This window comes from Carassius carassius, chromosome 19, assembly GCF_963082965.1.
Source record: "Carassius carassius chromosome 19, fCarCar2.1, whole genome shotgun sequence".
In the NCBI taxonomy this organism is placed as follows: domain Eukaryota; kingdom Metazoa; phylum Chordata; class Actinopteri; order Cypriniformes; family Cyprinidae; genus Carassius; species Carassius carassius.
In genome coordinates, this window is record NC_081773.1 from 9,252,156 (window position 1) to 9,277,665 (window position 25,510).

Sequence of the window (25,510 nt, forward strand, 5' to 3'; positions counted from 1 at the left end):
ACATTGTGTAAATAGCACAAATAAATAAAAATAAACGAACATACAAATTAAACAATTTCAAACAGGTACAACCTTCACCGGGTCCCCGTTAACCCTATCTACGGCCCTGCTCACGCCTGTTTCACACATACTCCGTCTGCAGTGCGTATGCAGTCCGTGTGCGTTACGTATGTGGTGCAGCACGGACTCGATGTGCTTTCACACAGGACGCGTTTGCAGTCTGCTACTCGGTACGTAAACGATCGCTGTACTGCTGCAGACGCAACGCTCCTGGAACGCAACTGGATTCCGTTAACATGGGTGCGTAAAAAAAAAAAAAACACATACGCACTGCAGACGGAGTATGTGTGAAACAGGCGTAAGGTTGTTTGCACCTTGTGCAATGTGGAATTAGTTTACAGCTTTTTCAAGCACTTTGTGATGCATTTAGGAAACAGGAGATGAGCCCCTTTTCTAATGCACCACCTGGCTTGAAAAACCCCTTCTCAAAGACTTACTGTTTGTCAATTTTATTTGGGTAACACACATATTCTGAATGCCTTCGGCAGAATTCGAATGAGCCATTTTAATCTAGATTAATCTAGATTAATTTCAAGATCACAGTGAGATTAATCTAGATTAAAAAGATTTATCTATGCCCACCACTAATATATATATATATATATATATATATATATATATATATATATATATATATATATATATATATATTGTGCATCATATGGCCACTATTTTAAACGTGTATTGAAACAGTCTAATGGCAAAGCAATGTAGTGTATATGAGAACAATACTGCACTGACAATATCCGGACAGTTGGTGGCACCACAGCTCATTTTAACCGGTGCATCTCCGTGTAAGAATGACGAGTTTTGTTGTTACTTTCTCAATTGGTGGTGATGTATACATGATGATGACATTGGTTTTCTTTTGACAGTGGTTTCTTATGCCACAAATGCAAACAACAGAACGGTGCCAAATAGGCCCTACATCAATTGTGATATTAGTTTGTTTTCATTTTAAAATATCCACCCGGTCTACTTGCTCTACACCTGCATAAAATTATTGCTATTTGAGACCAGCCCTTACGAAATGTAACAATGGTTTTGTAAAAAAAATAAAAAATAAAAAGGTTATTTTCATAAGGGGTTTATTGCATATGAGCACAAAAACACGTTTCCTTACGATGTGTGGCTAACAATCAGCATTTTTCATTGAACATGAATTTACCTGGTATTCACTGGATATCAGTTCTTTCCTCAGTGAAATGTTATGTTTCACCTCAGTCTCTTCGTAGGAGGTGGAAAACCATTACCGCAACTAAAGGAATTCATCATCTTCTGCAGTCAGTGTTATAACAGACAGTCACACATCCTGCCCACTCCTTCATTTCATATGTGAACCAGGACTCAGATGTATAGGCTTTAGCTCCCTTCCTTCATTTTGCACGCAAGACTTCACAAACCTCCTGGTCTCTCTATGACGTAATTGCGGGTCCCCGCCACATCGATGAAGGAAGATCGTGATTCCGGCTCCAGATCCGCACCAGAAATTCAGTGCATTCGTTAATGTCTCTGCATGTTTATTCTTGCTTAAAACGAAAGCCTACAGTTAATTTCTCTTACCTGACGCGTCCATCACCAGTGCTACGAGCGTTAAGCACAAGCCTGCGGCACCGACAGACAAAATGTGGATTTAATCTAGACGGAGGGCGATAAAACAACGCGTGCCGATTTAATCCCGTGGATAGTTAATATGATGCATCCACGAGTATGGATAGCCTTGCTTTTGATGTCCGTATTCTGCCAGCTTGGGATGGCAGGCAAATACGGTAGGTTAAAGTATCGGTAGAAAAAAAGGTATTTGTTCGTTGTGCACGGACGTGCATTGGTTGTTTAGGCCTATGACAATTACAATGTGGCCACATTTATTTATATACTTTACAACAAATAATTCTACTCGTGGGCAATTTGGTCTATTCTGTGACATGTGGGATAATGTTACAGATATACGTGCCATTATTTTAAAACCACTTTTTGAGAATATTTGCATATTGTGTTTGTTTCTTATTGCCAATGTGAACACTTCGCACCGTAAACATGCAGCACAAGTATTGTAGACGTAATTTAAGTGCTTCCAGTTTTATCATGCAACTGGTGGGAAAGGACAGTATGAAAACAAGGAGTCGTTCGGTAAAGAGCATCATTTCAGCACCATGGAGAGGGTCAATTTTCATATTTGTTTATTTTGAAAGCAACTGTCCACTCTATGTTTTGTTGTATATCATTCAATATACACTATCCTCCTCTATGCAAGCATTATCTGGTTAACAGAAATACTCTTTACTCTCCATCCCTGCTCTGACCAATAGAAATCACTCTTCTCTGTATCCTTGGCGACACGTCGGCGACATTGGAGGAGTGGCCCATTTGCAAATATTTCTACGTCTTATACATTAATTTAAATGTTCAATAGTCTCTAAATTTCACTCTCCGTTTGTTTAATGTACTATGGTTTCAGTGAGGATGTTGGGATTATTATTTATTTTTTCGTGCATTGTTCATGCGGTTGTGTTTACTATTGAAATTTATGATTGGTACGAATTTTCATTAGCTGCCCTTTGGACAGCCTTTTAAAGCCTGCTTTTAGTTCTGTGTAAATAAAAAGCAGCGACATGAAAACATCTAAACATCTAGTTATTTGTTTACATCTTAGTTATTTACATTTGTAATATTTCTGCACTCTTTGCTAGAGTTTAAATATGTTAAGCTAGAGCTTAACATATTTAATAATTATTATTTCAGTTTGAGATTAGATTTGCAACTGTTTGTCTGAGACTAAACTCTGGCAATGGCTGGTGTTTACAAGAATCCAGTGTGCTTTTAATCATTAATCCAGCATGAGTCAAACTCTGCCATGGTGATTTTCACTGATGTGATAAGTCATCAGTGGAAAGTGGAAATGAGAGGTTAACACCACATTCTGTTCCATTTCTAAATCAGCAGTTCACAAGTTCCTAGTGCACAATAGCTGTGAATAATGAACAGACTTTACACTTCCCATTTTTATCAGCGTAAACTGGAGTGTGTTTCAAAAATAGCTGTTTGTCAGACCTGTGTTTAGTAACCTTCACTCTTCAATATTATTCATAGTCATTCAATATTTTGTATTATTTTATTTATTTATTCTTTTAACAAATAATAGGGCTTTTCGCACTTGAAATAGTTAACCATGGATCATTCAAAATCCCAGGATAACAGAATCACGTTTTATAGCCCATCTGGCTATAAAAGTAAAGGCTTGTCTAATCAGGTTAAATTGGTTGCTTTCAATAAAAGGTAAAACATATTAGGAATACTTATAACTTTTCGTTTAGCAAACCTTCTTTGTCTTTGTTTGTATAGTTTGGTAAGTCCTTGAATTTTGGTTTCAATGGAATCTGAATTTCTTTTTCCACTCCAGCTTTCTTAAACACCCTCTTGCTCAGCCTGCTACATTAGCCACGCCCCAAACTCTCGCTATTGGCTGTGCAGAGGTATGAAAATACAGGTTGACAGGCAAGTAGACATGTAATGACTGGACGGAACATTTTATGGTCCTTTCATGGTATATAAATCAGGACCATATATATGCATGCATATAGTCTACTCTAGTTACTCTAAACTTGGCCTGGGTGTTGTTCATTAACTGATGTTTCGCACTGTTCCTGTTTGAACATTTGCGATTTGCACCAGTGTGTCAATGGTAAAAATAAAACTGACTCTTTATCTAAATGGTTTTCAGTCCCCATTTGACATTTCCCCCCTCAAATGCTGAAAGGAGGATAATCTGGGATTAAGCGCAGTGTGAAAAGCCCTAATCTGGTATATTATTTCATTTAGAATTTTTTCACCAAAAGCACAATCCTTTTTTTACCTGTCTAAATCTGTTTTTAGGCCACTTTATTCTCTCCAGCTTTATCAGCTTGACTCTTTATCTTTGTTTGTCCTGCTCGGTTCCCCTGAAAGCAGTGCTGTTGGCCAGCCTAGCGTTTCCCACACAGACACACACACACACACACACACACACACACACACACATTCAGGCACACAAACAGACACACACACACCCACATACATGCTCGAGCATAGTCAGGTCATGCTCGCTGGCAGTTACATTTCCTTTTTATTTGATCAGCTGTGTTCGGCACATGCCCAGAGCTTTCCTCCTCATTCTGTCTGCCCACACAGTAGTTCTGCATCTTAGGGGAAACAACCCACTGAAATGATAGGCCATCATGGATGAATGATTCTTGTCATTGATTCATCTTGATTTAGTATTGTTTTTGAGTTTGAGTTTTTAAGCTATAACTCTTGTCCCAGAGTCAGAAAGTTGGAAACAGTCTATATAATATCTCCATTGACAAAAAAAAATGCTATGAGGTTTTCAGTAGTTATCAATTGAAATGTTTTATTATGTTTTCAACTGCTCACTTGCCTTTTCCTCTTCATCTCTCTTTCTGTCCCTTGCATACAGGCTGTTTGTTTGAGAAGAGGCTGTGCTCTAGAGAGCAGTTCTGCTCTGATGGTGAGTATCACAATAGAGACGTGGTTCTGTCTTCTGTGTCCTGTCTCTTTATTTCTTGCTCTCGATGATCTAATTGTGATATCCAGATCATCGCTTGACACTGCTGCTCTGCTACATCCTGCTAGTAAAACGACGCAACAAGAGACACATGCACATGGCTAAATAATTTACACTGCAGGAACTTTCACTTCATTTCTCATTTCATATTAGTCAGCAGTAATGAAGATTGTGTTGGTGTATACTGGATGATGGGTGTTTGTGTTATTTGTGGCAGTATTTTACATTGATGTCCACATGAAGATACAATAGGATCCAAAAACCTAGAAAATCCTTGTATTTTGCATTATTTTCTGAAATATGTATATGTACGTATATATATATATATATATATATATATATATATATATATATATATATATATATATATATATATATATATATATACGTATATATATATATATTTATATATATATATATATTTCAGTGACACTTTACAATGTTTCATTTATTAAAATTAGCTTACATAAATTAACAATGAAAAATAATTATTAAGCATTAATTAATCCTAGATAATGTTAATCTCAGCATCTACTAATGCATTATAAATTTGAAAGGCGTATTTGTTAATATTATATCACAGACCTGTTAAATAAAATATAAACAAATTTCAGTTGCACAAGCTCCACAAGTTTGTGTAAAACTTAATGTAAAACCAGTAAGATTTGAGAAAGATACAAAGAGCATCTTGTGCTTCCTGGAAGCACATTGTCAGAATTGGCGTTATTTGAATAATCACTTGAGAATACTCAGAATCTTAAATATTTCTTACTTCAGAATTTTTCTTTATTGTTAATCCTAAACCTTTCTGTTAATTTCCACTATTAAATATTAAAATAAACCATGTGGTCTCAGACATTTTTGAACCCAACTCTAACAATAAGAAGACATCAGTTATCAGTACTGACTACATATTTATAGGCTTGTGTATTTTTTCCTCACTGTATCGGTATGGCCCAATACTGCTTTTGTGTTTCAGTGCAGTTTCCTGAAAATTCCAAACTGGAATCATTCACATTCCATCTGCTATTTTGTATTCCTCTCACGGATTTACCTGTGTACTTATTACCACAGCCATGAACCTCTAGTATTCTGTCACCTGCTCTTCTCTCTCACCGTCAAGTCCCTCCCACCTCTGCTCCATGTCCCCTTGGTAACGGTGACATCATCAAGCCCATGGAAGCTGGGTGTACGCCCCCACAATCACTGATGACTCACTACCCGGTGCTTACGCACAGACTCACGTCTTTGCCGTGCATCCAAACACACTCATACGCACAAATATACCCACACGGAGACCTGCGAATTCAAAAGAGGTCACACAAATATGAGGCGCTCTTTGAAATGCATTTCAGGGTCTTGGGTTGCTGTACATAGTTAAGGCTTCCGTTTCCCAGTGTCATAAAATGATGGAACAAAGGTGTATAAATAAGCTGTTTTTCCTTTTTCAGTGAATAGCAGTTTGCCCCCAGTCCAATCTCTTTTGTTCTGACACCTTCATAGTACACACACATACTGAATGTCAGGTGTTTGTATTACACTGAGAGACACATTAAAAAAATATAAAGCGAAAAAAGGAGTTATTCACCTTTTATATAAGATACTTTGGTGGTGCTTGTACTGTGTAATTTCTATATTTTGTCTTGTAATTCTGAGTTTATGTCTCACAACTCAAACGTATCTTCTCAGAACTGCGAGAAACAAAGTCTAAACTGTGAGATATAAATTCAGAATTCAAATTTTTTTCTCAAAATTCCTAGTTTTCATCCCAGAATTCTGAGTTTATATCTTTCAATTGAAAATTGTTTTTCCAACACTGAATAAAAAATAAAAAAGTAATTCCACAATTCTTACTATCATTCTGAATTTATATATCACAATTCATACTTTTTTTCATAGAATTCTGACTTTAATTGTCGCAATTCTTACAGTACTGAATTATGAGATAAAGTGTCACAATTACCTTTTTATTTTATTTTTATTCCATGGGGCAAACAAGCTTCCATAAGACATAATAAACCTCAGTTTGACAAGTCAAGTGTTTAAATAAATGAGATTCCAAAAGCCTTGACTTTATCTCTCATTCTTCCTAAAATAGATTTTAACAAACAATTATTTATTTTTTTATGCATGTAGCTTATATGTATTTATATGTCTGTCTATGCTTAGCCAATGTATAGTCAGCCACAAAACAAAATAAAAATGCAGCAACCACTGAAAAAGGTATGTTACGAATATTCATGTATGTATTATGAGAGGCAGAATATAATTTTGTGTCATGTGTGTCTGTACGTCTTTCTTTTGCTGAAGTGATGGTGTGACATCAGTTTCTCCTGGGTCACTTCTATTGCGATGTAATGATGTACTGTGTATTTCCATGCCCCAGGGAAACTGATCCATCTCCCCCATAGTGCTCTCACATCTCCATCTGTACTATGAATAGCTGTGAGTCATGTTCATGGACAGACCTGCTCTGAGATATAGAAAATGGCCGGGTTCTAGGGATCAAAGGCTTTTTTTAAACCACACAACTGGAGGTTTAGTCAGGGATGAGTCAGTGGTATATGTGTGGGATGAGAGTGTATGTGTGGGGTGGGTTGAATATGTTATGGGTGCTTATTAGTCAAGAAAACTGGCTCATTTTTCACATATGGGTTATTTTGTCTGTGACATTTTAATGTGCTCATAGTCACGCTGTATTTATGTATGAGTGTTTAAGATGTTGTTTCATATTTAATTATTTTGACGTTGTTTATACTGACATTAGTACATTTTATTACATAATGTTCAAAGACTTTTCTATTTTTTTTTTGCGTCATTTACACAGAATATTATGAAAACAGGTTTCCTTTATAGATTTTCACCTCCGTGTGTTTGTATGTGTTACAGACAAGCTCTTTGGACAGTGCCGGAGCTCCAGACATGACCAGGTTCAGTACCAGGTCTCTGTTCCTGTTCTTCAGAGACTGCAGGAAGTGCTAAAAGAGTTGATGCTTCAGGGTATACACACACACACACACACACACACACGGTGTCATGGTGGCGATTTTCAAATTGCCTTCTGTTGTTTTTGTACTGGGCTAATAATATTTTTAAGCCCCTAACTTAAACATAACCACAGATTTATTAAGACATTATTTAGTATGTTTTTATAAGCTGTTTTCCTTTCTGCCACATAATGTTTATGATTTCGATTTTTTTAGGCTCACACACATTTACAGTGGTACTGCTATTATTTTTGTGTTTTTTATTTATGGAAAAAATGAAAATGCAAATATGATTACAAATCAATGAAAAATAATAGTTCCAGATGTTATTAAATTCTGAATATTAGTTAAACACGAGCACCAAACATAGCCAGTGTTTTCCTGGAGCTCTAAAGCCAAGCATGAATGACATTTACTTTCACAGCTGACATCCTGCGACAGTGAATAGCTGACTTTTAACTCCCTGTTATTCGTATGCACTGGCTAGAGCAAACATTCAAACTTAAATGTGCAAAAATGTATTTAAACAATTTGCTAACAACATACATTTTGTTTGTTAATTTATTACATTTGACTGATTTAAAATAAAGTGAAGAAACCAAAAATGGTATAATGGAAAAGAAAAGATTTCTGTCTTTTGGGATATATTGCATTACATTACACTCATTTTATGTTGGTACTGACAACAAAACTTCCCATGTTTTGAATATTTAACACTTCATTTATTTTCTGAATCATTATACCAGTTTTTGGAATAGGAGTACTTTCATCTGCTGCTGTATCTAATGGAGTGTGCAAGGTGTATCAGAAGTATAATATAGTATAATACCAAATGAAGTAATGAAGAAATAGATTATCCATTAGGATTAGGAGAGACTAAAGGCAAACAAACAAACACTGCAGGCAGGATTGAGTATATCAGGTTTCATAGAAAAAAAAGACTTTGGTGAGGCATGTGCTGTGTACATTGTAAGTACTATTGTACATACTAAGTACTGCTTTACATGTACCTGCTTACATTGTTTCTGCTGATTTGTGTATTTGTGTTCCTGTGAACAGGATTCTCTTGGCAGGATGAAATCACCCAGCACATCATTGCAAAGGAGCTGAGCCGTATTCCTCACACACGCACACAAAAGGTCCAGACTGCACAGTGAGTACCAGGAACAAACAATGCTGTTAGTTTAAAGGAATAGTATAATTTAATCACCCTTATGATGTTGCACCTGTATGACTTTATTTCCTTAGTGGAATACATTTTTCTCCTGGCTCATTTTCTCTGTGCATTTACAGTTAATGGATTATGGAGCTGAAAAGTGCACTATATTCAAAGTTTGTTGAATTTAAATAATAGTTTTGTGAATTGTAATGGATTATTGTGTCAAGCTGAACCTGAGGACCTGATCAGATTCTTTGATCAATTTATTTGAAAAATAATTAAATCACCACTTCCCTCATGAAATTTCAAAGTAGGGTTAGCATGGCTGTCAAGATTTTGAATTTTTTTTATTATTATTATTTTGTCTTTTACCAGAAAGACAGACTTTTTTGCCCATTTGAATAGGAAAATAGTTGCTTGACAGAAAGTGTAGTGATAGTACCACAAACCAGGACTCAAACTCAAGTATGTCAGCTCCATTGGAAATATCAAGATTTTCATTGCACAATGACTTACTAATGAAGCTTCTTGTGTTTCTCACACAAAGCTATTTCATGGCTTTAGAAGACTTCTTAGATGCTGCACAGACTTGCAGGTTCTACTTATGTAAAATACTATAATACTTTCATGGTGCTTGAATGGTCTATTAACATGAATGAAAAAAGCGTTCTTCAGAATTTCTCCTTTTGTGTTACACAAGAAAAATGAAAGTCAAACAGGTCTGAAGCAACATGAGGATGAAAAAGTAATTTATTTTTTTTCAACCCTTCCTTTGAGTGTGTTATTACTGCTGGAAAACTTGATTTCAGAGGTCTCTCAGACCTCAGATGTTTGATCTCTTGTATTAGATGTAATGTATCTGACTGAATTTTTCGTAGGCCATCACAGCCTGCAGCTAAGAAGGTCTATTCCAGCTCTAAATCTGAACCTGGTCCAGCTCAGAGCCACATGGATTACATGATCCTAGACCCCCACCAGTCCTCCTCGCTCCGGATGCAAGCCCTACCAGTGGACCCATACTCATACCTACAAGTAAGATTCATTTTTTTAAAAAGTAGTATAGAAAACCAAACACAGATTTATCTTATATTTCTAATTTGTTCCCTGACAGGAGGACATGACCCATTCTCTCCATCCTCACACCAGCATGGGATACCAGCGACCCCCCTCTCGAGCTGGAGCCCAGCAAAGAGACAGAGACCGTCAGCTCCTGGAAGAAGCAGTCTCTCTCTACCTCTCCTCCTCACAACCCTCTTTCCGCCACAGGGGGGCAGCAGCCCTCCCTGCCGCCCCATACTATGAAGATCTTGATTTCCCTTTGGAATATGGAGAGGACTACACCCTACAGGAACAGCCCAGCTCAGACCAGCGCAACAACAAGAAAGTCCCTCAAGACTACAGCTCTCTTTCTGGACTTGATGGTGAGTATCCCTTTTTGGGATGCTTCAAATGTTGTGCCCTAAAGGGGATGTCATAGTATACAATTCACTATTCAATCTGCATGTTTTCCAATTTGCTTTAGTTTTGAATGGATTAAAATGGTATTATAGAGCTGTTTATTGTATCTTGCTTAAACAGATGTGTTTTAAACGTGTTTGCTCTCAGATTTAGAGAGCAGGTATAATAAGATGAATTTTTTTGTTGTTGCAAAACTAGGATTTCTGTTCCTAAAACAGTAGAACTTTTGGTGCAAGCAACACCAAGGTCATGTTTTAAATCTCAGAAAATGCTTAAACTTGTAAAATGAATCTAATGTAAGTTGCTTTGGATATATAAATGTATATGTAGCATTTAATGAAGTGTGAATATGCATTTTTTTCCAGTTAGTACTGATGGTGCATGCTGATGTTTCCATTTCATCCAGCATGTTAATATTTGTGTTACAGATGATACACTGGCACAGCTGGCCACCCTGTTAAAGAGTTTTGGGGTGGACCCAAGAGACCTGAGCCCTCAGCAGATAAAAAGACTTACTTTAGTGTTACAGCTGCTACAAAACATGGAGAACGCAGGTATAGAGTGACATCACAACACACACAACTGTATTTATGTCATGCATTCATATGCATTGTCACACTGCTTGAATCATATAGGATGAAGTCACTGCACCTAGTCTTATTGTCATGGGCCTTATAAATTTTATCAACAGGATTAGGTCTTATGCATTCATGTCATTAAGATTATTTGTGGGACAAAAGCACTGTGTGATCTTTTTCTTATCTTTGTGTTCCTCAGATCAATCCCCAGGGACAGTCACGGTAAAAGAGGTAAACGCAGATTTGCAGTCTAATAATTCACCTAAATGCTAAAAAAAGAAAAAGTATAACTTTCACCAGGATTTTTGCTTTTTAAACATTGCTTTTAATGCATTGCTTTATATTGCATTTTCAGGTTAAAAAATGCTGAATTATTTGCTTTTTTTTTTCTTTACACACAACGCTTTGTGTTTTCCTCAACAGACAATTGTAGAAGGTAGTGATAAAGTGACAGAAAAAGGTGCGAAACCCCCCTTACCTGTTTCAGCTCTGCCCTCCACCCCAATACACCATCGGGCCCCTACTCATCTCCCATCCACACCAGCTCCTGCCACTGTGCCTAAGGAAGACAGTGGGAGCACTGTGGGGCCCACCCTGTCAGCCAAAGACCTGGATTTAAAAGAGAAAACCTCCAACATCTTGAAAACTGGGACAAACACCAGAGAGGAATATGGCTACATTGTCACTAGCCAGAGGTAGGAGCTCCTAAAACTTTTTATGGTTTTAATGTTGTACAGTTCATTCACCTGAAATTTACAATGTCGAAGTTATAGATGGCAGATGCCTGATAATTTTAGACACAGTCATCCATGCTCAAGTTTTTACCAAAAACAAAATTTTCTTAGTATTTCTTAGTTTTTGTTTTGTTTTTGTTTATTTAAGTAAAAAGACAGATTTAATGTTCTGCTTTAAAATGTAATGAATGTAATGGGGAAAAATTATGAGTATTTGTATTGCACTGTATTCCTATTGTTATGGAAGACATGAAAATAGCTTGGAAGTGTCATTAAAAAGTCATAAAAAAATTTGTAGTTAATAAACATTTTCTTTTTTTATGCATATTTCGAAAATATTTCATCAGCAAATTGCTATAAAATTATTCTTTTCAGTTAAAATACTGGAAACTTCAAGAAAAAGTCTTGAACAGTATGAATAAAAATGTATGACAAGGTTTATCTCAGAGAAATATTAAATGCGACTAGATGAGATCTAATCTACATACCAGTTAAATTTTTCTGTATCTTTTTAAATAGTTGCTCCAATTTATTCAACCCTTTTTCATATTATAGAATTTCCCAGAATTTAAAAGGATTTTCTGATAATTTCCTGATGCATTTGTGTTAATATAGCCGAATGTTCCTCGAAATGAATTTAATTCATTTGTGCTGAATGCTCATAATAAAACAAATGGATTTCTTCTTGTGTTTTCCCTCCAGTCCTTTAAGTCTTTATGATGGGGTGAAACTCTTAGAGACCCTGGCTGAGAGAATCCATCTCTCCACGAGCAGTTTCATCAACATTAGGTAAAGTGTGTGTGTGTGTGTTGCTGGATGGAGAGACAGTTAGATTAGTGAATGCAGGGTGAGAATAAAAGAAAACACGATCTATCGGCCGTTTGTCTCTGCAGCGTGATGGGCTCGGCCCTGACGTTCAGGATACGACAGAACTCTCTTAATCTCAGTGCGGAGGATGTGGCCAGTAAAGCTGGTGAGTGACAAGCCTTCTCGTTTGGACTGGAATGAAAAAAATAATGCGTGGGCACTTATTGATTCACTCACACATTCACCAACATTTATTGTCTTTGCATTGCAGTAGCTGAGAAGAATTTCCTCGAGGGAGAGACAGGACTGAAAATCATCCAGACTGGAGTAGGAGAGGTACGCCTATCCCTTTTTTTATGTCCTCCAACCGCAAACCGTGAAACCCACACGCTCACTGTGATCAGCAGGTCTATAGATTAGCGATTATGGGAAGCAGTTGGTATAATGAGCCACTCTCTCTTGTCAGTCAGCAACAGAATTGGCCACACAGGTCACTATTCTCTGCGTAACCACCCTCATCAACCAAACAGGGAACATTCTCATTGAAATTCATAGATTCTACAGTTTTGTCCATCTATTATGTACAGATCACGTACTGAGATATAATTCTGGGTTTTCATGAATCACTCTGGCGTTTAATACTGAACTGAACAAGGAGGGCATTTGAAACGAACTGTTTTAGAAATCGTCACCGTTCATCTCATCTCGAACTGTCCCCACTGTACCAATCCCCCTTCTCCAATCCTCCTGCGTTTTTTTCCCGCTGTGCCTCATTTCTCTCCCTCACTCATTCTTTCTCTTCTTGTCCCCAGCCATTCTCCCCTCTGCCATTCTTTTGGCCCTTCTCTTTTTGTTACCTCTGCCTTTGACCCCTCCCCATCCCTTTCTCCCTCGCTCCCCCACTTTCTTGGGTGGCTTTTGTGCTCGGTGCATATTGAGGCGTTCTGCTCTCCCTCGTTCGCTCCCCTTTCTCTTTGTACAGCTGTTGCAGGCCCTTGAATGCAGAATAATGTCTTTTGTTGCATCCGGCTGCTCATATTTTTAATTATTCTTTCTTGTTCTATTGTGGGCTGTGACACTTTCTTTGCTGTGAAGTGCACAGCGTATGAGCGAGCAAATAAGTGTGCGTGCGCTCTCCCTGTCCTTTATCTTATAATTTTCTCTCTCTGCCTCAGTAATGAGACCTGCCTGCACCTGACTGTTTTTTGTCCGCCTTTTATGGGGATAAATGCTTTTCTGCTTAGGCTGTTTTCTCTCTGTGCTTCTTTCTCTCTCTGCGAGTCTCTTTCTTTACTTCTTTAATGAATTAAGGTTTTTACGGCCCACAGTGACATACATAGCAATGCCCTTTCAGCACTCCCACTGAGATTGCGCTGAAATCTTATTAAAGGGGTAATTCACCCCAAAATTTAAATTTAGTTTACTCACCCTAAGATATTTTGAAGAATATTGGTGACCAAATGGTTGCAGGTCCCCATTGGCTTCCATAGTATTTTTCCATACAATGGAAGTCAGTGGGGACCAGTAGCTGTTTTCTTTTTTGTTCAACAGAAGAAAGAAATGTATACAGTTTTGAAGAAATGATGACCAAATAGTCATTTTGGCGTGAACTATTACTTTAATGTACCCTAGGGGTTATATATGTATTGGATGACACATCCTGAAAATCCTTTTCAGCTTAAAATATAATATATCCAGTTTAAAGCAATTTTATCAGACATGTCAATTTAAACACTTGTTATTCCATAAATCTTTGGCAGGGTCCATTACCTGTATTGTCCTCAACTTGTGCGATCTCATATATTTTCTGTTGTACGGTTATTCCAGATGTGAAGGCTCAGTGTTTGTGTCCCTGCCAAACCATATTACTTACAAACCCCTTTTTGGGCCCATGGCACTTTTCTTACAACCCCATTCTTTGTACCCCCTCCTGCTCCTCTTGCTTTCGGCCCATTTTTCCCCTCCCCTCTCTTTCTCTCTCTCTCTCTCTCTCACGGACGACCTATCCAGGGCATCAATACCACCCCCCACCCCACCATTTCACCATCAGAAACATGTGGAGCTGTCTCTAAGGCAACAACGTTTGATGTGACAAGTGGCAGAATTGGTTGAATGGGGCTGAGAGGCAGCGAGGCCTTCATACGAGTCGGACACAGCTCTCGGGGAGGCACATTCTCTCTTTCCCCTCCCTTTTCTTATCCTTCCCATTTATTTTCACTCATTTACCTTTTCGCTCTGGCACTACACGTATGCCACTCTATCCCACCGTTTTGGTTTCTCCGCTCTGAAACATTAAGGGCTACTTTGAAGCGCTTGTTTGATGCTTTTCTTAAGTTGTCTGACCGGAGATGCTTGGACTGTGTGGAGGCTTGAAAATGTGAGATTGAAGACGGTCCTGCTCGTGATGTTGTGGCGCGTGTGAGGTAAAGAGGTCTGAGCGTCCGGAGAGCACACGGGATGTGTGCCGGTGAGTTCTGTTTCATACTAGATCTACTGATTCTGTAGGCCTTTATGTAGGATGGATTTATTTATTTAGGTGTTTTTCTGATGGTTGTGCTTGACATCATGATATATTTTCCTTATGAATAATGGAATAGACATAAGCTACTTATTGCTTTAATAGTCTACCAACATACTGATGCAATTAATCATGCATCCTGTTTGGTCAGATTTAATTTAGTGGACGTGTGTGTGTGTGTGTGTCTGTGTGTATATATATATATATATATATATATATATATATATATATTTTTTTTTTTTTTTTCAAAATATATTCCTATTCACATGTAGAAGTTGTTAAAGAAGGTAGAAACTATTGCATTCAAAAATGATCACAGCTCAAAAATGTTGTTTTGCTTAAAAAATTTTCTGCTTTGCACACTTGAATTGTAATATCAGTTAACAACTGTGACACAGTTGTGGATAATGCTGTATTTTATATGGAAATCTGAAATATATATTGTAGGCTTTATCAGTTCTATAAATATGTCTGAAACAAATATACCATAACAATTCAAACTTCTACATTATAGTTACTATAAAACACTAAACTACAATAAAACACTAGAATAAAAAATATTTCTCTCTCTCCAGTTTCAAAATAAATGGTCTAAATACATTATGATTATTATCAGCTGAATTGCCTTCATATGTAAGCTAACTTTAAACTTTTTGATGCAAATATTTATTCAAAAACTTAAGATATTTCTATGTTATTATTTTTCTTTTGCATCTGTATCATATTAACATATCTTACCATAACAACACAACTAAAATATAAATTATCTTTAAATGTGTCTTTGGTAATATTTAATTGAATATTTCACTATAAATTAAAACTAAAATACCATTTACCCACATGCATTTGATCTCAGTTCATATCTTCAGCTTGGCATACATATAAATGCGTGTGTGGTGCATGCGCAGTGCCATGTGCTGCATGCGTAAGGCATATGTGCGCTTAATGAAATATTTTTGTTAAATGCTGTTTTTAAGAATTGTGTGCTATCTTGAATAGTGATGTCAGGTGGACCGGTTGCTGTGGTAACAGGGCAGAGCAGGCTGGATGAGTGAGATGATGTAATCCGTTTGTAGTCATTGCAGGTGCACCTAAGTTCATACTATTTCTCTTGATTTTGTGTACTAATTAGATATATTGAGTAGGTCGTAAAAAAGTTATATTGTCTTATATGTTAGGCAAAAACCACTCATTAAGTGACTGGAATTAAGTGGATGTTAATTTTTCATGTTACCTTGAATTGCATTTCATTGCTTACTTTTACAGAGTTAGATAATTTTCTAGAGTGAACGGTTATTTCAAATATTATTTATAAAAAAAACAGCTGGTGGGAATGTACTGAAAGATGCAAGAGGGAGAAAAATCATCCATTATAAACAACTCTCTAAAGGTTTTTTTTTTCTTAAAGGAAACTTAATGAAAACCGCACACCTTCTGCTGTGCAATATAAAGGCAGCGAGAAGACGGCGGTGCTGTGAATTCTGACGAGTCATAGTCTGAACGCCTCTATCAGATAACAGCAGAGCCCTGCTGAATTGAGAAATCAATTCACAGCGAGCGAATTGAGCAGAAGATACATAATGGGACAGACAGACTGATGAAATCTTAGATCACTGAGACCCTCGGCGATGGTCGGTGCTCCATGTCTGACTCGGACGTGTTCGGCTGTGTCTGAATCATCTATTGTAATTCAGAGTGAGAAGCTCTTGGTGATCTCTGCCCTTGGGATCTTCCAAAACAAACAAGTGCACACACAACCATACGTGTGTGTTTGTGTGTGTGTGTGTATCTCCTTTTTTTGTGGCTGAGGTCAAAGGGCTCGGGGGTCATGGGGAACGGCAGAGGGGTCCTGGGACCCTGAATCCGATTTTCCCGCTTCTTGAGGAACAGATGTTTGAATTATGCTTCCTCGGCCAACAGCTTATTGTGATTCAAATGCACATTAGTATTCGTAGCGACATGTTGAGCATGTGCAGAACTGAGCGTTATGTCGTGAGGTTATTCCTCACGTATCACCCGTTTTTTTTTATCCCTCCTGTGCAGAGTTTTACTCTTGTTCCCTGTAACCATGCTTTCTCTTCTTGCGATCGGTTGCCTTCTCTCCCGCTTTCTCTCTGCGTCCTAATTTCTCCGCCTGCCCCTCTCAGACCTTGGGGGGCCTTTGTCCTCTTGTCCTAAACCAGCTCATTTTTTCTGCCTGCTCCCGTGCTGCATTCTAAAAGCCTGTCAGTCTTCCTTTCGGGGCCTCTCTGGAGTAGCAGGTGAGGCGCCCCGCACCCTTTATCTCCTCCCCCATTGTCCTTCCGTCCAGTCGTGCACCCTTGCTTCAACGCTGCCGCCTTCTCCCTCCCTCCTTCTACCTCCTTCAATCTCTCCTGTGGAACATTCTTCTAGCTTTTCAGGAGAAAAGGCCGAATTTGAGTGGGAACAAGAGGGACAGAATGAAACGTGTGAGGGACGAAGAAGGAGAAAGAGAGGGAGAGTGGGTGTGAGGAGGACAGGGAGCGAGGGGGAAAATGGTTGATGAATTTCAAGAAAGGACCGAAAAGAAGGGAAAGCGTCCTGACCTCTTTGTGGTCAGACTTAAGAGCTCTTTCACTCAGTCTTTTTCTTCTGCTAGCTCAGCTCTAACAGCTGCCTGTGAGCTGCAGAGATGGTGCTGAGGTGTAAGCCTAAAGGTCTGTTCCACTTTCAGAAAAAAGAGCGGTTGCCAGAGCGAAAATTATAGGCAGTGTTAGAATAGGTTGTTAAAACTTGTTGCATTCGTTCCTGTTTTATTTCACTTGGTGAGATTTATTTTTAGTTTACAACTTTAACAATTAGTCTTTTGTATATGTTGGTGGAAAAGTAAATATCAATGTATGAAAAGTTCCATTATTTAATTTCAAAAGATTGTGTTCAGTTATATTCAGTCAATTTGCGGTGGCAAAATTATTTCATTAATATCATTAAAATAATAATAAATATTGAGGATTGTACACCAAATTAAAGAATTCTTTAATTAGGTTTGGTTGATGTCAGAGCAATATAGTTTAACTGAAATCATCAAAATATTATTAAATATTGAGCATTTTGCACTAAATTAAAATAAATCAATTCTTTGATTTTGTAGATATCGGAGGCATGCAGTTTAACTGAATGCAGGAATTAAAATAATTTATTTGAAATAAATAAGTTCTGCTGTTTTTGTCATAATTACCTATACTTTTTTTTTTCCAGATTTGTTTTTCATGCCAAAAATAAATTGATATTCTGGACGAAAGTAATATTAACTCTGGTTATTAATAAAAAAAATGACATAAATATAAAATAAAGGATAACTAGGTAATAAGACAACGGCACCTAAATATACATTATTTATTTTGATTATTATTGTATGATTTTGTATTGTATTGATTATTGATTTAAGTATTTTTAATTATCTTGCAGTGCTACAGAAGCTGTAGTTTATTTTATATTATAATAAACTACAGTTTCTGTAGGACTTCAAGATAAGTATACATTTATATATATATATATATATATATATATATATAGATATATGTGTGTGTGTGTGTGTGTGTGTTTATGTATTACAGAGTCAAATTTATGTTTGTAAAGAGGATGTTCTTTTCTACAATAGGAGAATAATAGGAATTAAAATATTTAACATTATCCTTTAACACCCAAAGATTAGAATGATTAGATTAGAATGCAGATGGATAAATAAGATTCCAGTGGCTGTAAGTTTTAGGTCCTAAGGTGGTCTCTGCAGAATAACAGCACGTATGATTCGGTGTAATAATGCAGGCGTATTGACAGTGGCATGTTTCCTCTGCTCTCCTCTCATTTCCTTCGCTCACCGTGATGGCCATGGATTACATTGAGCATTCCGTTGTTTCCATGGTAGCGCTATGGCCTGTTCCCCCCTGCTGAGGCTCCCAGACACCATGGCAACACCAGCAGACAGGGGTTGGAGACACGGGACAGCGGCCGCATGACATCAGCAGTTGCGTCCGTGCGTTTTATCATTCTCTCAATGCTTGAAAGTGCTGAAGAGTAAGGAAGGAATAAAACAAAATGAGAGCGTCCGAGAGATCCCCTCAGAGTGATTGACCCTGCATTGTGTTGGGGGGCTTCCTTAATTCCTTAATTATTCAGCGGAGCGGGTGGGTCACTGACTTCCTCTAATTATTGCAGGGTGACACGTGGCTGTGCGTGTGCATCTGGGTTGCCAGGGTAATTAGTAGTCGATGATGACATCCGAAGTGTTTACACAAACAGAGAGAGAGACAAAAGAGGGACGAGAGAGTGTAGGGAAGAAAGAGAGACCACACAAACGCTCCGCGATGAAAGCCATCTCTGAAATGTTCCCTTGATTCTTTGTATGATCTGCTGTACTTCTCTTTTTCTCTCGTTGTAGAGGAGCGAGGGGCGTGGTTTGCCCCAGGCCACACGGGTCGGGGAGGGTTCACGTGGGGTCGTCCTCACAATGGTGGCCATGGCTTGTGTGGGCACGGTGTTGTTGGTCGCCCTCGCGGTCGCCTGTCTCCGACACCACACCCGTCAGTTAGCCTCTGGCAAACTGGGTCTGGGACCAGAGGCTGGTGCGGAAACCCACTTTGATTACCAGGTACAATGTTAAACACACACAAATACAGAGAGAGAGAGAAAGATACAGAAAGATTGAAAGATGTTTACTGTATCGCCCAAAAAGGAAAATGTAGTCAGAGGAACTAAAATGTATATAAAAATAAAAAAAATATGGAAAATACATTTCACAGAAATAAAATGGCACATGTAATGTCGTCATATAGTGCCTGAAATATTGCATAATGAATAAAATCATATCACCATGTTTTTAGGAGCCTGAAATGCCTTTGGGGTCTTTTGAACAGTAAAAACTGTGAAATATTATTACAATTTAAAACAGCTGTTTTTATTGAAATATATTTTAAAATGTAAGTTATTCCTGTGATGGCAAACTGAATTTTCAGACATACTCCAGTCTTTAGTGTCACATGATCCTTCAGAAATCATTCTAATATGCTGATTTGATGCGTAAGAAACATTAATTATCATTGATGTTTGAAACAGTTGTGCTGCTTTTAAGAATAAGATATTCATTTATTTTTTATGAAAATAGAAAAAAATTCAAAAGAACAGCATTTATGAAATCTTGGTAACATTTTAGTATAGGGACCAATTCTCATTATTAACTATTTGTTCATTAGCATGCATTAATGCATTCATTATCATTAACATATTGCCTGTTTATTAGTGCTTATAAAGCAATATTCTGCATGACCATATTCTACATCTCTAATCCTACCCAATACCTAAACTTAACAACTACCTTAATATTAATAAGCAGCAAATTAGGAGTTTATTGAGGCAAAATCATAGCTTATGGTTTGTTAATAGTGAGAATTGAACCTCAAAATAAAGGGTGACTGAAATCTTTACTAACATAAAAGTTTTGATCAGTTTAATCAGGTGTAACTGGCATTTTATTGCTGTTTATTAACAGTGATGATTATGGATCTGAAAATGTCATTTGAAACATTAATGCTCAGTCAGTGATGAGCAAGTTTCTCTGCGTCTCTTAGGAGCTGTGTCGCCAGCACATGGCAGCCAAGTCATCGTTCACCCGTCCGGAGCCAGGCGGTCGACGGGGGACCGACACATCTCGAGTCAGCAGTGTGTCGTCTCAGTTCAGCGATGGACCGCAGCACAGTCCCAGCTCTCACAGCAGCACACCGTCCTGGAGCGAAGAGCCTGCTCAGTCCAACATGGACATCTCCACCGGACACATGATACTGGTACACACACACAAATTATAATTCAGACTTCACTTTGCTAGCAATATGCTGCATCTTTCTGTGTGCTATCAAAAGTGAGAATCATACTCTAATTAACAGGAATTAATGCATTACAATTTCTGACTGTTCAGCACATATCAGTAAATAGGTTGCAGTACATGCTTGCACAAACCAAATCTATATTTAAACTTGCACAAAAAAAAAAAAAAAAAACCTTCAGCAAATTTAAGGAAAGAAGAACTATTGGAGTCTTTGAATCAAGTTTTTCAAGTGTATTAATTGCATAGAAGGAAAATAGCCATTTAATGAGCAGCCAGTGGAATGCCTCAAATACATTTCTGTTGTTCAGGCATATATGGAGGACCATCTGAAGAATAAGGACCGATTACAGAAAGAGTGGGAGGCTCTGTGTTCATACCAGGCCGAGCCGAGCTCGGTCTCTATCGCCCAGTCTGAAAGCAACATGGACAAGAGCCGCTATCCTGACTTTGTGCCCTGTAAGAGCAGTGTGTCTTAAAAAAAAAAAATACATTTACTTCATTGATCTCATCCATTTACATTACAGTAAACACTTTTATTCAGCAAGGACACGTTAAATTGACTAAAAGTGAAAGTAGAGACATTTCCCATAGAAATGTCAAGCAGAACAACCATTTTAGTTTCTATCCTTGACAGTGATGAATGTTTCCTGAAATCAGCATATCAAAATGATTTCTGAAGGATCACGTGACACTGAAGACTTTCAGCTTTGATATCACAGCAATAAATTACATTTTAAAACATATTTAAATACAAAACAGTTATTTTAAATTGTAATAATATTTCACAATATTACAGTTTTAATGTATTTTTGATCAATTCAGTGGAGCCTTGGTGAGCGTAAATTAGAGACTTAAAAAAAAGTAGATTACATTGGCAAGAAAGACAACATATAACTGAAAAATACAAATATTGGCAAACCAAAATGAGTTAAATGTATACATTTCAGTTTTCGGTATGTTTAATTAAAACATTCTGTTTTAGATGACCATTCGAGAGTGAAACTAAAGGCAGAGGTCAACCCCTCCAAAGAGGACTACATAAATGCCAGCACTATAGTAAGAAGTGACCATCTTTATTCCACTATAGAATAAGGTTTTTGCTTCTAGCACTAATATGCATGCTTGATAAGTAAATGAATGTTTGTTTCTCTATAAACAAATGTACATGTGATCATGTCACAGGAAAGAATCTTCATTTTACTATCTTTACCACTAGATTGACCATGATCCACGTTTACCTGCTTATATTGCAACTCAAGGACCTTTACCACACACTGTTGCTGATTTCTGGCAGGTGAGGTGCACACGTTGAGAGTAGTGATGCAATTTTAAGATTTAGAAATCTTTTGAAATATTCAAAAAATAAAATGGGAAATTCTAACTGGTTATAAATGGAATAAAAGCATAACACTAAAATGCTTTAGATTATTAATATGCATCTCCTATATAAGTGATTCTTTGTGTACTGACACTGTGTTTTGGTTTATGTGTTAGATGGTATGGGAGAACGGGTGCACAGTAATAGTGATGATGACCGCTCTAGTGGAGGATGGAGAGAAACAATGTGAACGATACTGGCCTGATGAAGGATCATCTTTATACAACATCTATGAGGTGAGAAACATTCAGTTTCATTGCCCTCGAAGGCCATTGAGGCTTTTAGTTTTTACTCTTTACTAGCTATTTGTTCTTGTATGTCTCAGGTGAACCTTGTGTCTGAACACATCTGGTGTAAAGACTTCTTGGTTCGTAGTTTCTACCTGAAGAACGTTCAGACTCAGGAGACTCGCACTCTGACCCAGTTTCATCTGCTGAGCTGGCCTGCACAAGGCATCCCCTCCTCCACACGCCCCCTGCTGGACTTCCGCAGGTACTGCCACAACCCAACACCGACTCGCATTCTCATAGAACTACAAACAGATCACACACACACTGCAGGTAGTAGTAGCTCCTCAAAAGTTTCAGGTGAGAAAATAATTCACAACACATTAATAGCAAAACAAATGTACTAAAAGGTAATACTTTCCAATAGCAGCACCACAGGAGAACATTGCAGAAAATTGGTAAAACCGGTGGGAAACGATAGATAATTAAAGAATAAAGAACATTTCCACAGAATTGATATTGAATGCAATATGGACTGTGATTGAGACAATTTTTAGTGAGCACTCGGTTAAATTAAAGGCGCAATATCTGTATTGAAGATTGGCTGATTTAATAAAAATAGCCAAAAAACAGCTCGAAACAAATAAATGTGCTTGTTAACTGTCATTGATGTTCCAAAAGATGTATGCTACATTATTCTAAAACTGCATAAACAGTGAGTAAATGTTAAATTTAACTGGATAATAGTATATTTGTTGTTGTTGTTAAAAACATATACGTTTCTTGATGATAGTGTAATGTAAAAAAAAGGGTTTAAAAGTAATGAGTAAACATAATATTTAAAAGTAGCCTATATTTAACAATATCCAAAAATACAAAAATGTGTTGTTACACTTTATTTTAAGGTGTCCTTGTTACAGTCTAATTATGCATTTAAGTACTGAGTAATATTAATGAACTACATGTGCTTACTATATGGTTTGGGTTTGGCTTAGGGTTACTTGAATTTAATTATGTGTAATTTATTTTATTTATTTATAAGTTATTATAATAGTAAGTACATGTAACGGTGTAACAAGGACACCTTAAATTAAAGTGTTACCATATATTTCTTGTTGATGACTGTAAGGTAAAAGATGTTCCACATGGCTTTGACAAATGTTTAAAATGATCATTATTTCAATGAACAAATAAACATAAAAACTCAATTTAGACAAACACACAGTGTCTCATCCACATCTTTTTGCAAATACTGTTTACCTCACCCTAATATGAGGATCTGCTTCACACTTGGGATTCCCTGAATATCTGTGGATGTTTTCTTTACCTCAAAGTCCAGTCCTTCCAGCGTTCCTCTCCCTTGAATGCATTTGCACTTTGGACTTTCCCCATTCGTGCTCGACACCCTGTCTTCCTCTCCTCCTCCCACCGTCACACTCTCTGTCTCTGATGGAGATCGGTAGGTCCCTGGACGTAGCACACCTCCCAGTGTCATTTTTGTGATTTGCAGCTAGTAGTCTGGGTCCAGTTGCATAGTCACAAAAATGATCATTGGTAGGTGTGAGTGCAGCAGGAGCGAGGCTTAACGGATGCTCCATCTCCTTTCTCCCCCATCCTTCCCCAACCTCACACGTCGCTCAGTTCCTCTTTGTCGACAAATTTGGACAAATTGACCATTATGCTCCTTATTACATACTTAGTTTTCAATTTTCTTTCTCTCCTCTGTCCTCCTTTTCTTTTTTTTTTAGAAAAGTGAACAAGTGCTACAGAGGACGCTCGTGCCCAATCATTGTGCACTGCAGGTAAACGACTACAATGAGTCTCAGGCGTTTTTTTTTTATTATTACTGTTATCATTGAAAATGAATGATTTAAATTGGTTTCCTGTTTCACACAGTGATGGAACTGGCAGAACCGGCACCTATATTCTTATTGACATGGTACTTAACCGCATGGCGAAAGGTAAGCACCTCGTTTCTCTATCTAGCCGTTTAATTTCATGCACGCGCCGCATGCTCACAGGTTATTTGTGTGTTTTAGGTGTAAAGGAGATTGACATTGCTGCAACACTGGAGCACATTCGTGACCAGAGACCAAGTATGGTACGCACTAAGGTATGTACTAAGTGCTTTCCCAGCATATGATTTTGGATGTTGAGTGAATTCATTTACACACTAAGCTTGATTTTTTCTTCAGGACCAGTTTGAGTTTGCCCTGACAGCTGTGGCAGAAGAGGTGAATGCCATTCTGAAAGCCCTTCCTCAGTGAGCCACATCCCACTGTGTCACTTTTACATCTTTTTCACTTACACTCAGCCTTTTTCATGCACCTCACTCCCTTTCACTAATCAGAAATGAATATTGTCACTCTTTAAAAGACTATGAAAGCTTTCCAATGCTGGAAACACTTAGCAGGGGCCAAATGCTTCAGTCCTATTTGAGTTTCAGGGAGTAATGGTGGTTTTAAGCATCACATTTAAAGTGTCCTAATTCTGTAATTTGACAGTATCAGGTTGTCTTTTTTATAAATATACATACATATAATGTTTGATGTTGAAAAATGCAGATTTTGTTCTTAAAATGCTTTCTTTATCATGGCCAAAAATGCAATTCATGTATCAAATGTGGAAATGACAAAAGAAGCCACCATGTCTCATGCAGTCAAACATGAGACCATATATGCACAGTCATGTCTGAACTCAGAATTCGTTGTAATGTACCTGAAAGGCACCTGTAATATTTTAAGGGTCCTGTCAAATCTTTTACAAACATTCAGTGCTTACACATCTGTAATGTCTAGTGCCGCCTTTACGTCATGTGATCACTGTTAATAATTCACTGAGAGCTCTGTTTATTCCTGTAGCAAATGTGTAGAAAATTATATATAAAAAAAAAAGATAAGTATATGACTATAATTTTTAAATGTTTCTGAATTAAATGTGTATCTGTGTAGCAGCACAGCTTGATGTGTGTGGCTTCTCTCTTTCATTATGACCATGCAACACCCCCCACCCCCCCCCCCAAAAAAAAAAAAAAAAAAAAACCTTTTAATGTCTAATCTACACTAACATTCAAAAGTTTAGAGTCAGTAAACAATTATGATGTTACAAAGGATTTCTATTTCAAATAAACGCTGTTCTATTAAACTTTCCAAAATCTTGAATAAAAACATTTTTGGTTACCACAAAACATTAAGCGGCATA

General features: G+C 37.4%; 1 protein-coding gene across 1 annotated transcript; it reads left to right on the forward strand.

Annotated features, from left to right (window-relative positions):
• The first annotated feature begins 1,471 nt into the window (after nt 1-1,471).
• Nucleotides 1,472-25,265, forward strand: ptprna (protein tyrosine phosphatase receptor type Na). Its single transcript, XM_059499728.1, has 23 exons — nt 1,472-1,829; nt 4,514-4,564; nt 7,511-7,621; nt 8,668-8,761; nt 9,646-9,799; nt 9,879-10,188; nt 10,654-10,779; nt 11,003-11,034; nt 11,227-11,498; nt 12,240-12,326; nt 12,431-12,510; nt 12,616-12,680; nt 19,265-19,474; nt 20,451-20,663; nt 21,013-21,160; nt 21,687-21,760; nt 21,921-21,998; nt 22,199-22,318; nt 22,408-22,574; nt 24,058-24,111; nt 24,206-24,270; nt 24,349-24,422; nt 24,505-25,265. The coding sequence occupies exons 1-23, from the start codon at nt 1,754-1,756 to the stop codon at nt 24,574-24,576; spliced, it is 2,733 nt and encodes a 910-aa protein (XP_059355711.1). The 5' UTR covers nt 1,472-1,753; the 3' UTR covers nt 24,577-25,265.
• The last annotated feature ends 245 nt before the right edge of the window (nt 25,266-25,510 follow it).

Bases quoted from the DNA above. Each gene is read 5' to 3' on its own strand.
- ptprna (XM_059499728.1), top strand. From the start codon at position 1,754: ATGATGCATCCACGAGTATGGATAGCCTTGCTTTTGATGTCCGTATTC. The intron at 1,830-4,513 runs GTAGGTTAAAGT...CCTTGCATACAG, and splicing joins TGGGATGGCAGGCAAATACG to GCTGTTTGTTTGAGAAGAGG. The intron at 9,800-9,878 runs GTAAGATTCATT...GTTCCCTGACAG, and splicing joins ACCCATACTCATACCTACAA to GAGGACATGACCCATTCTCT.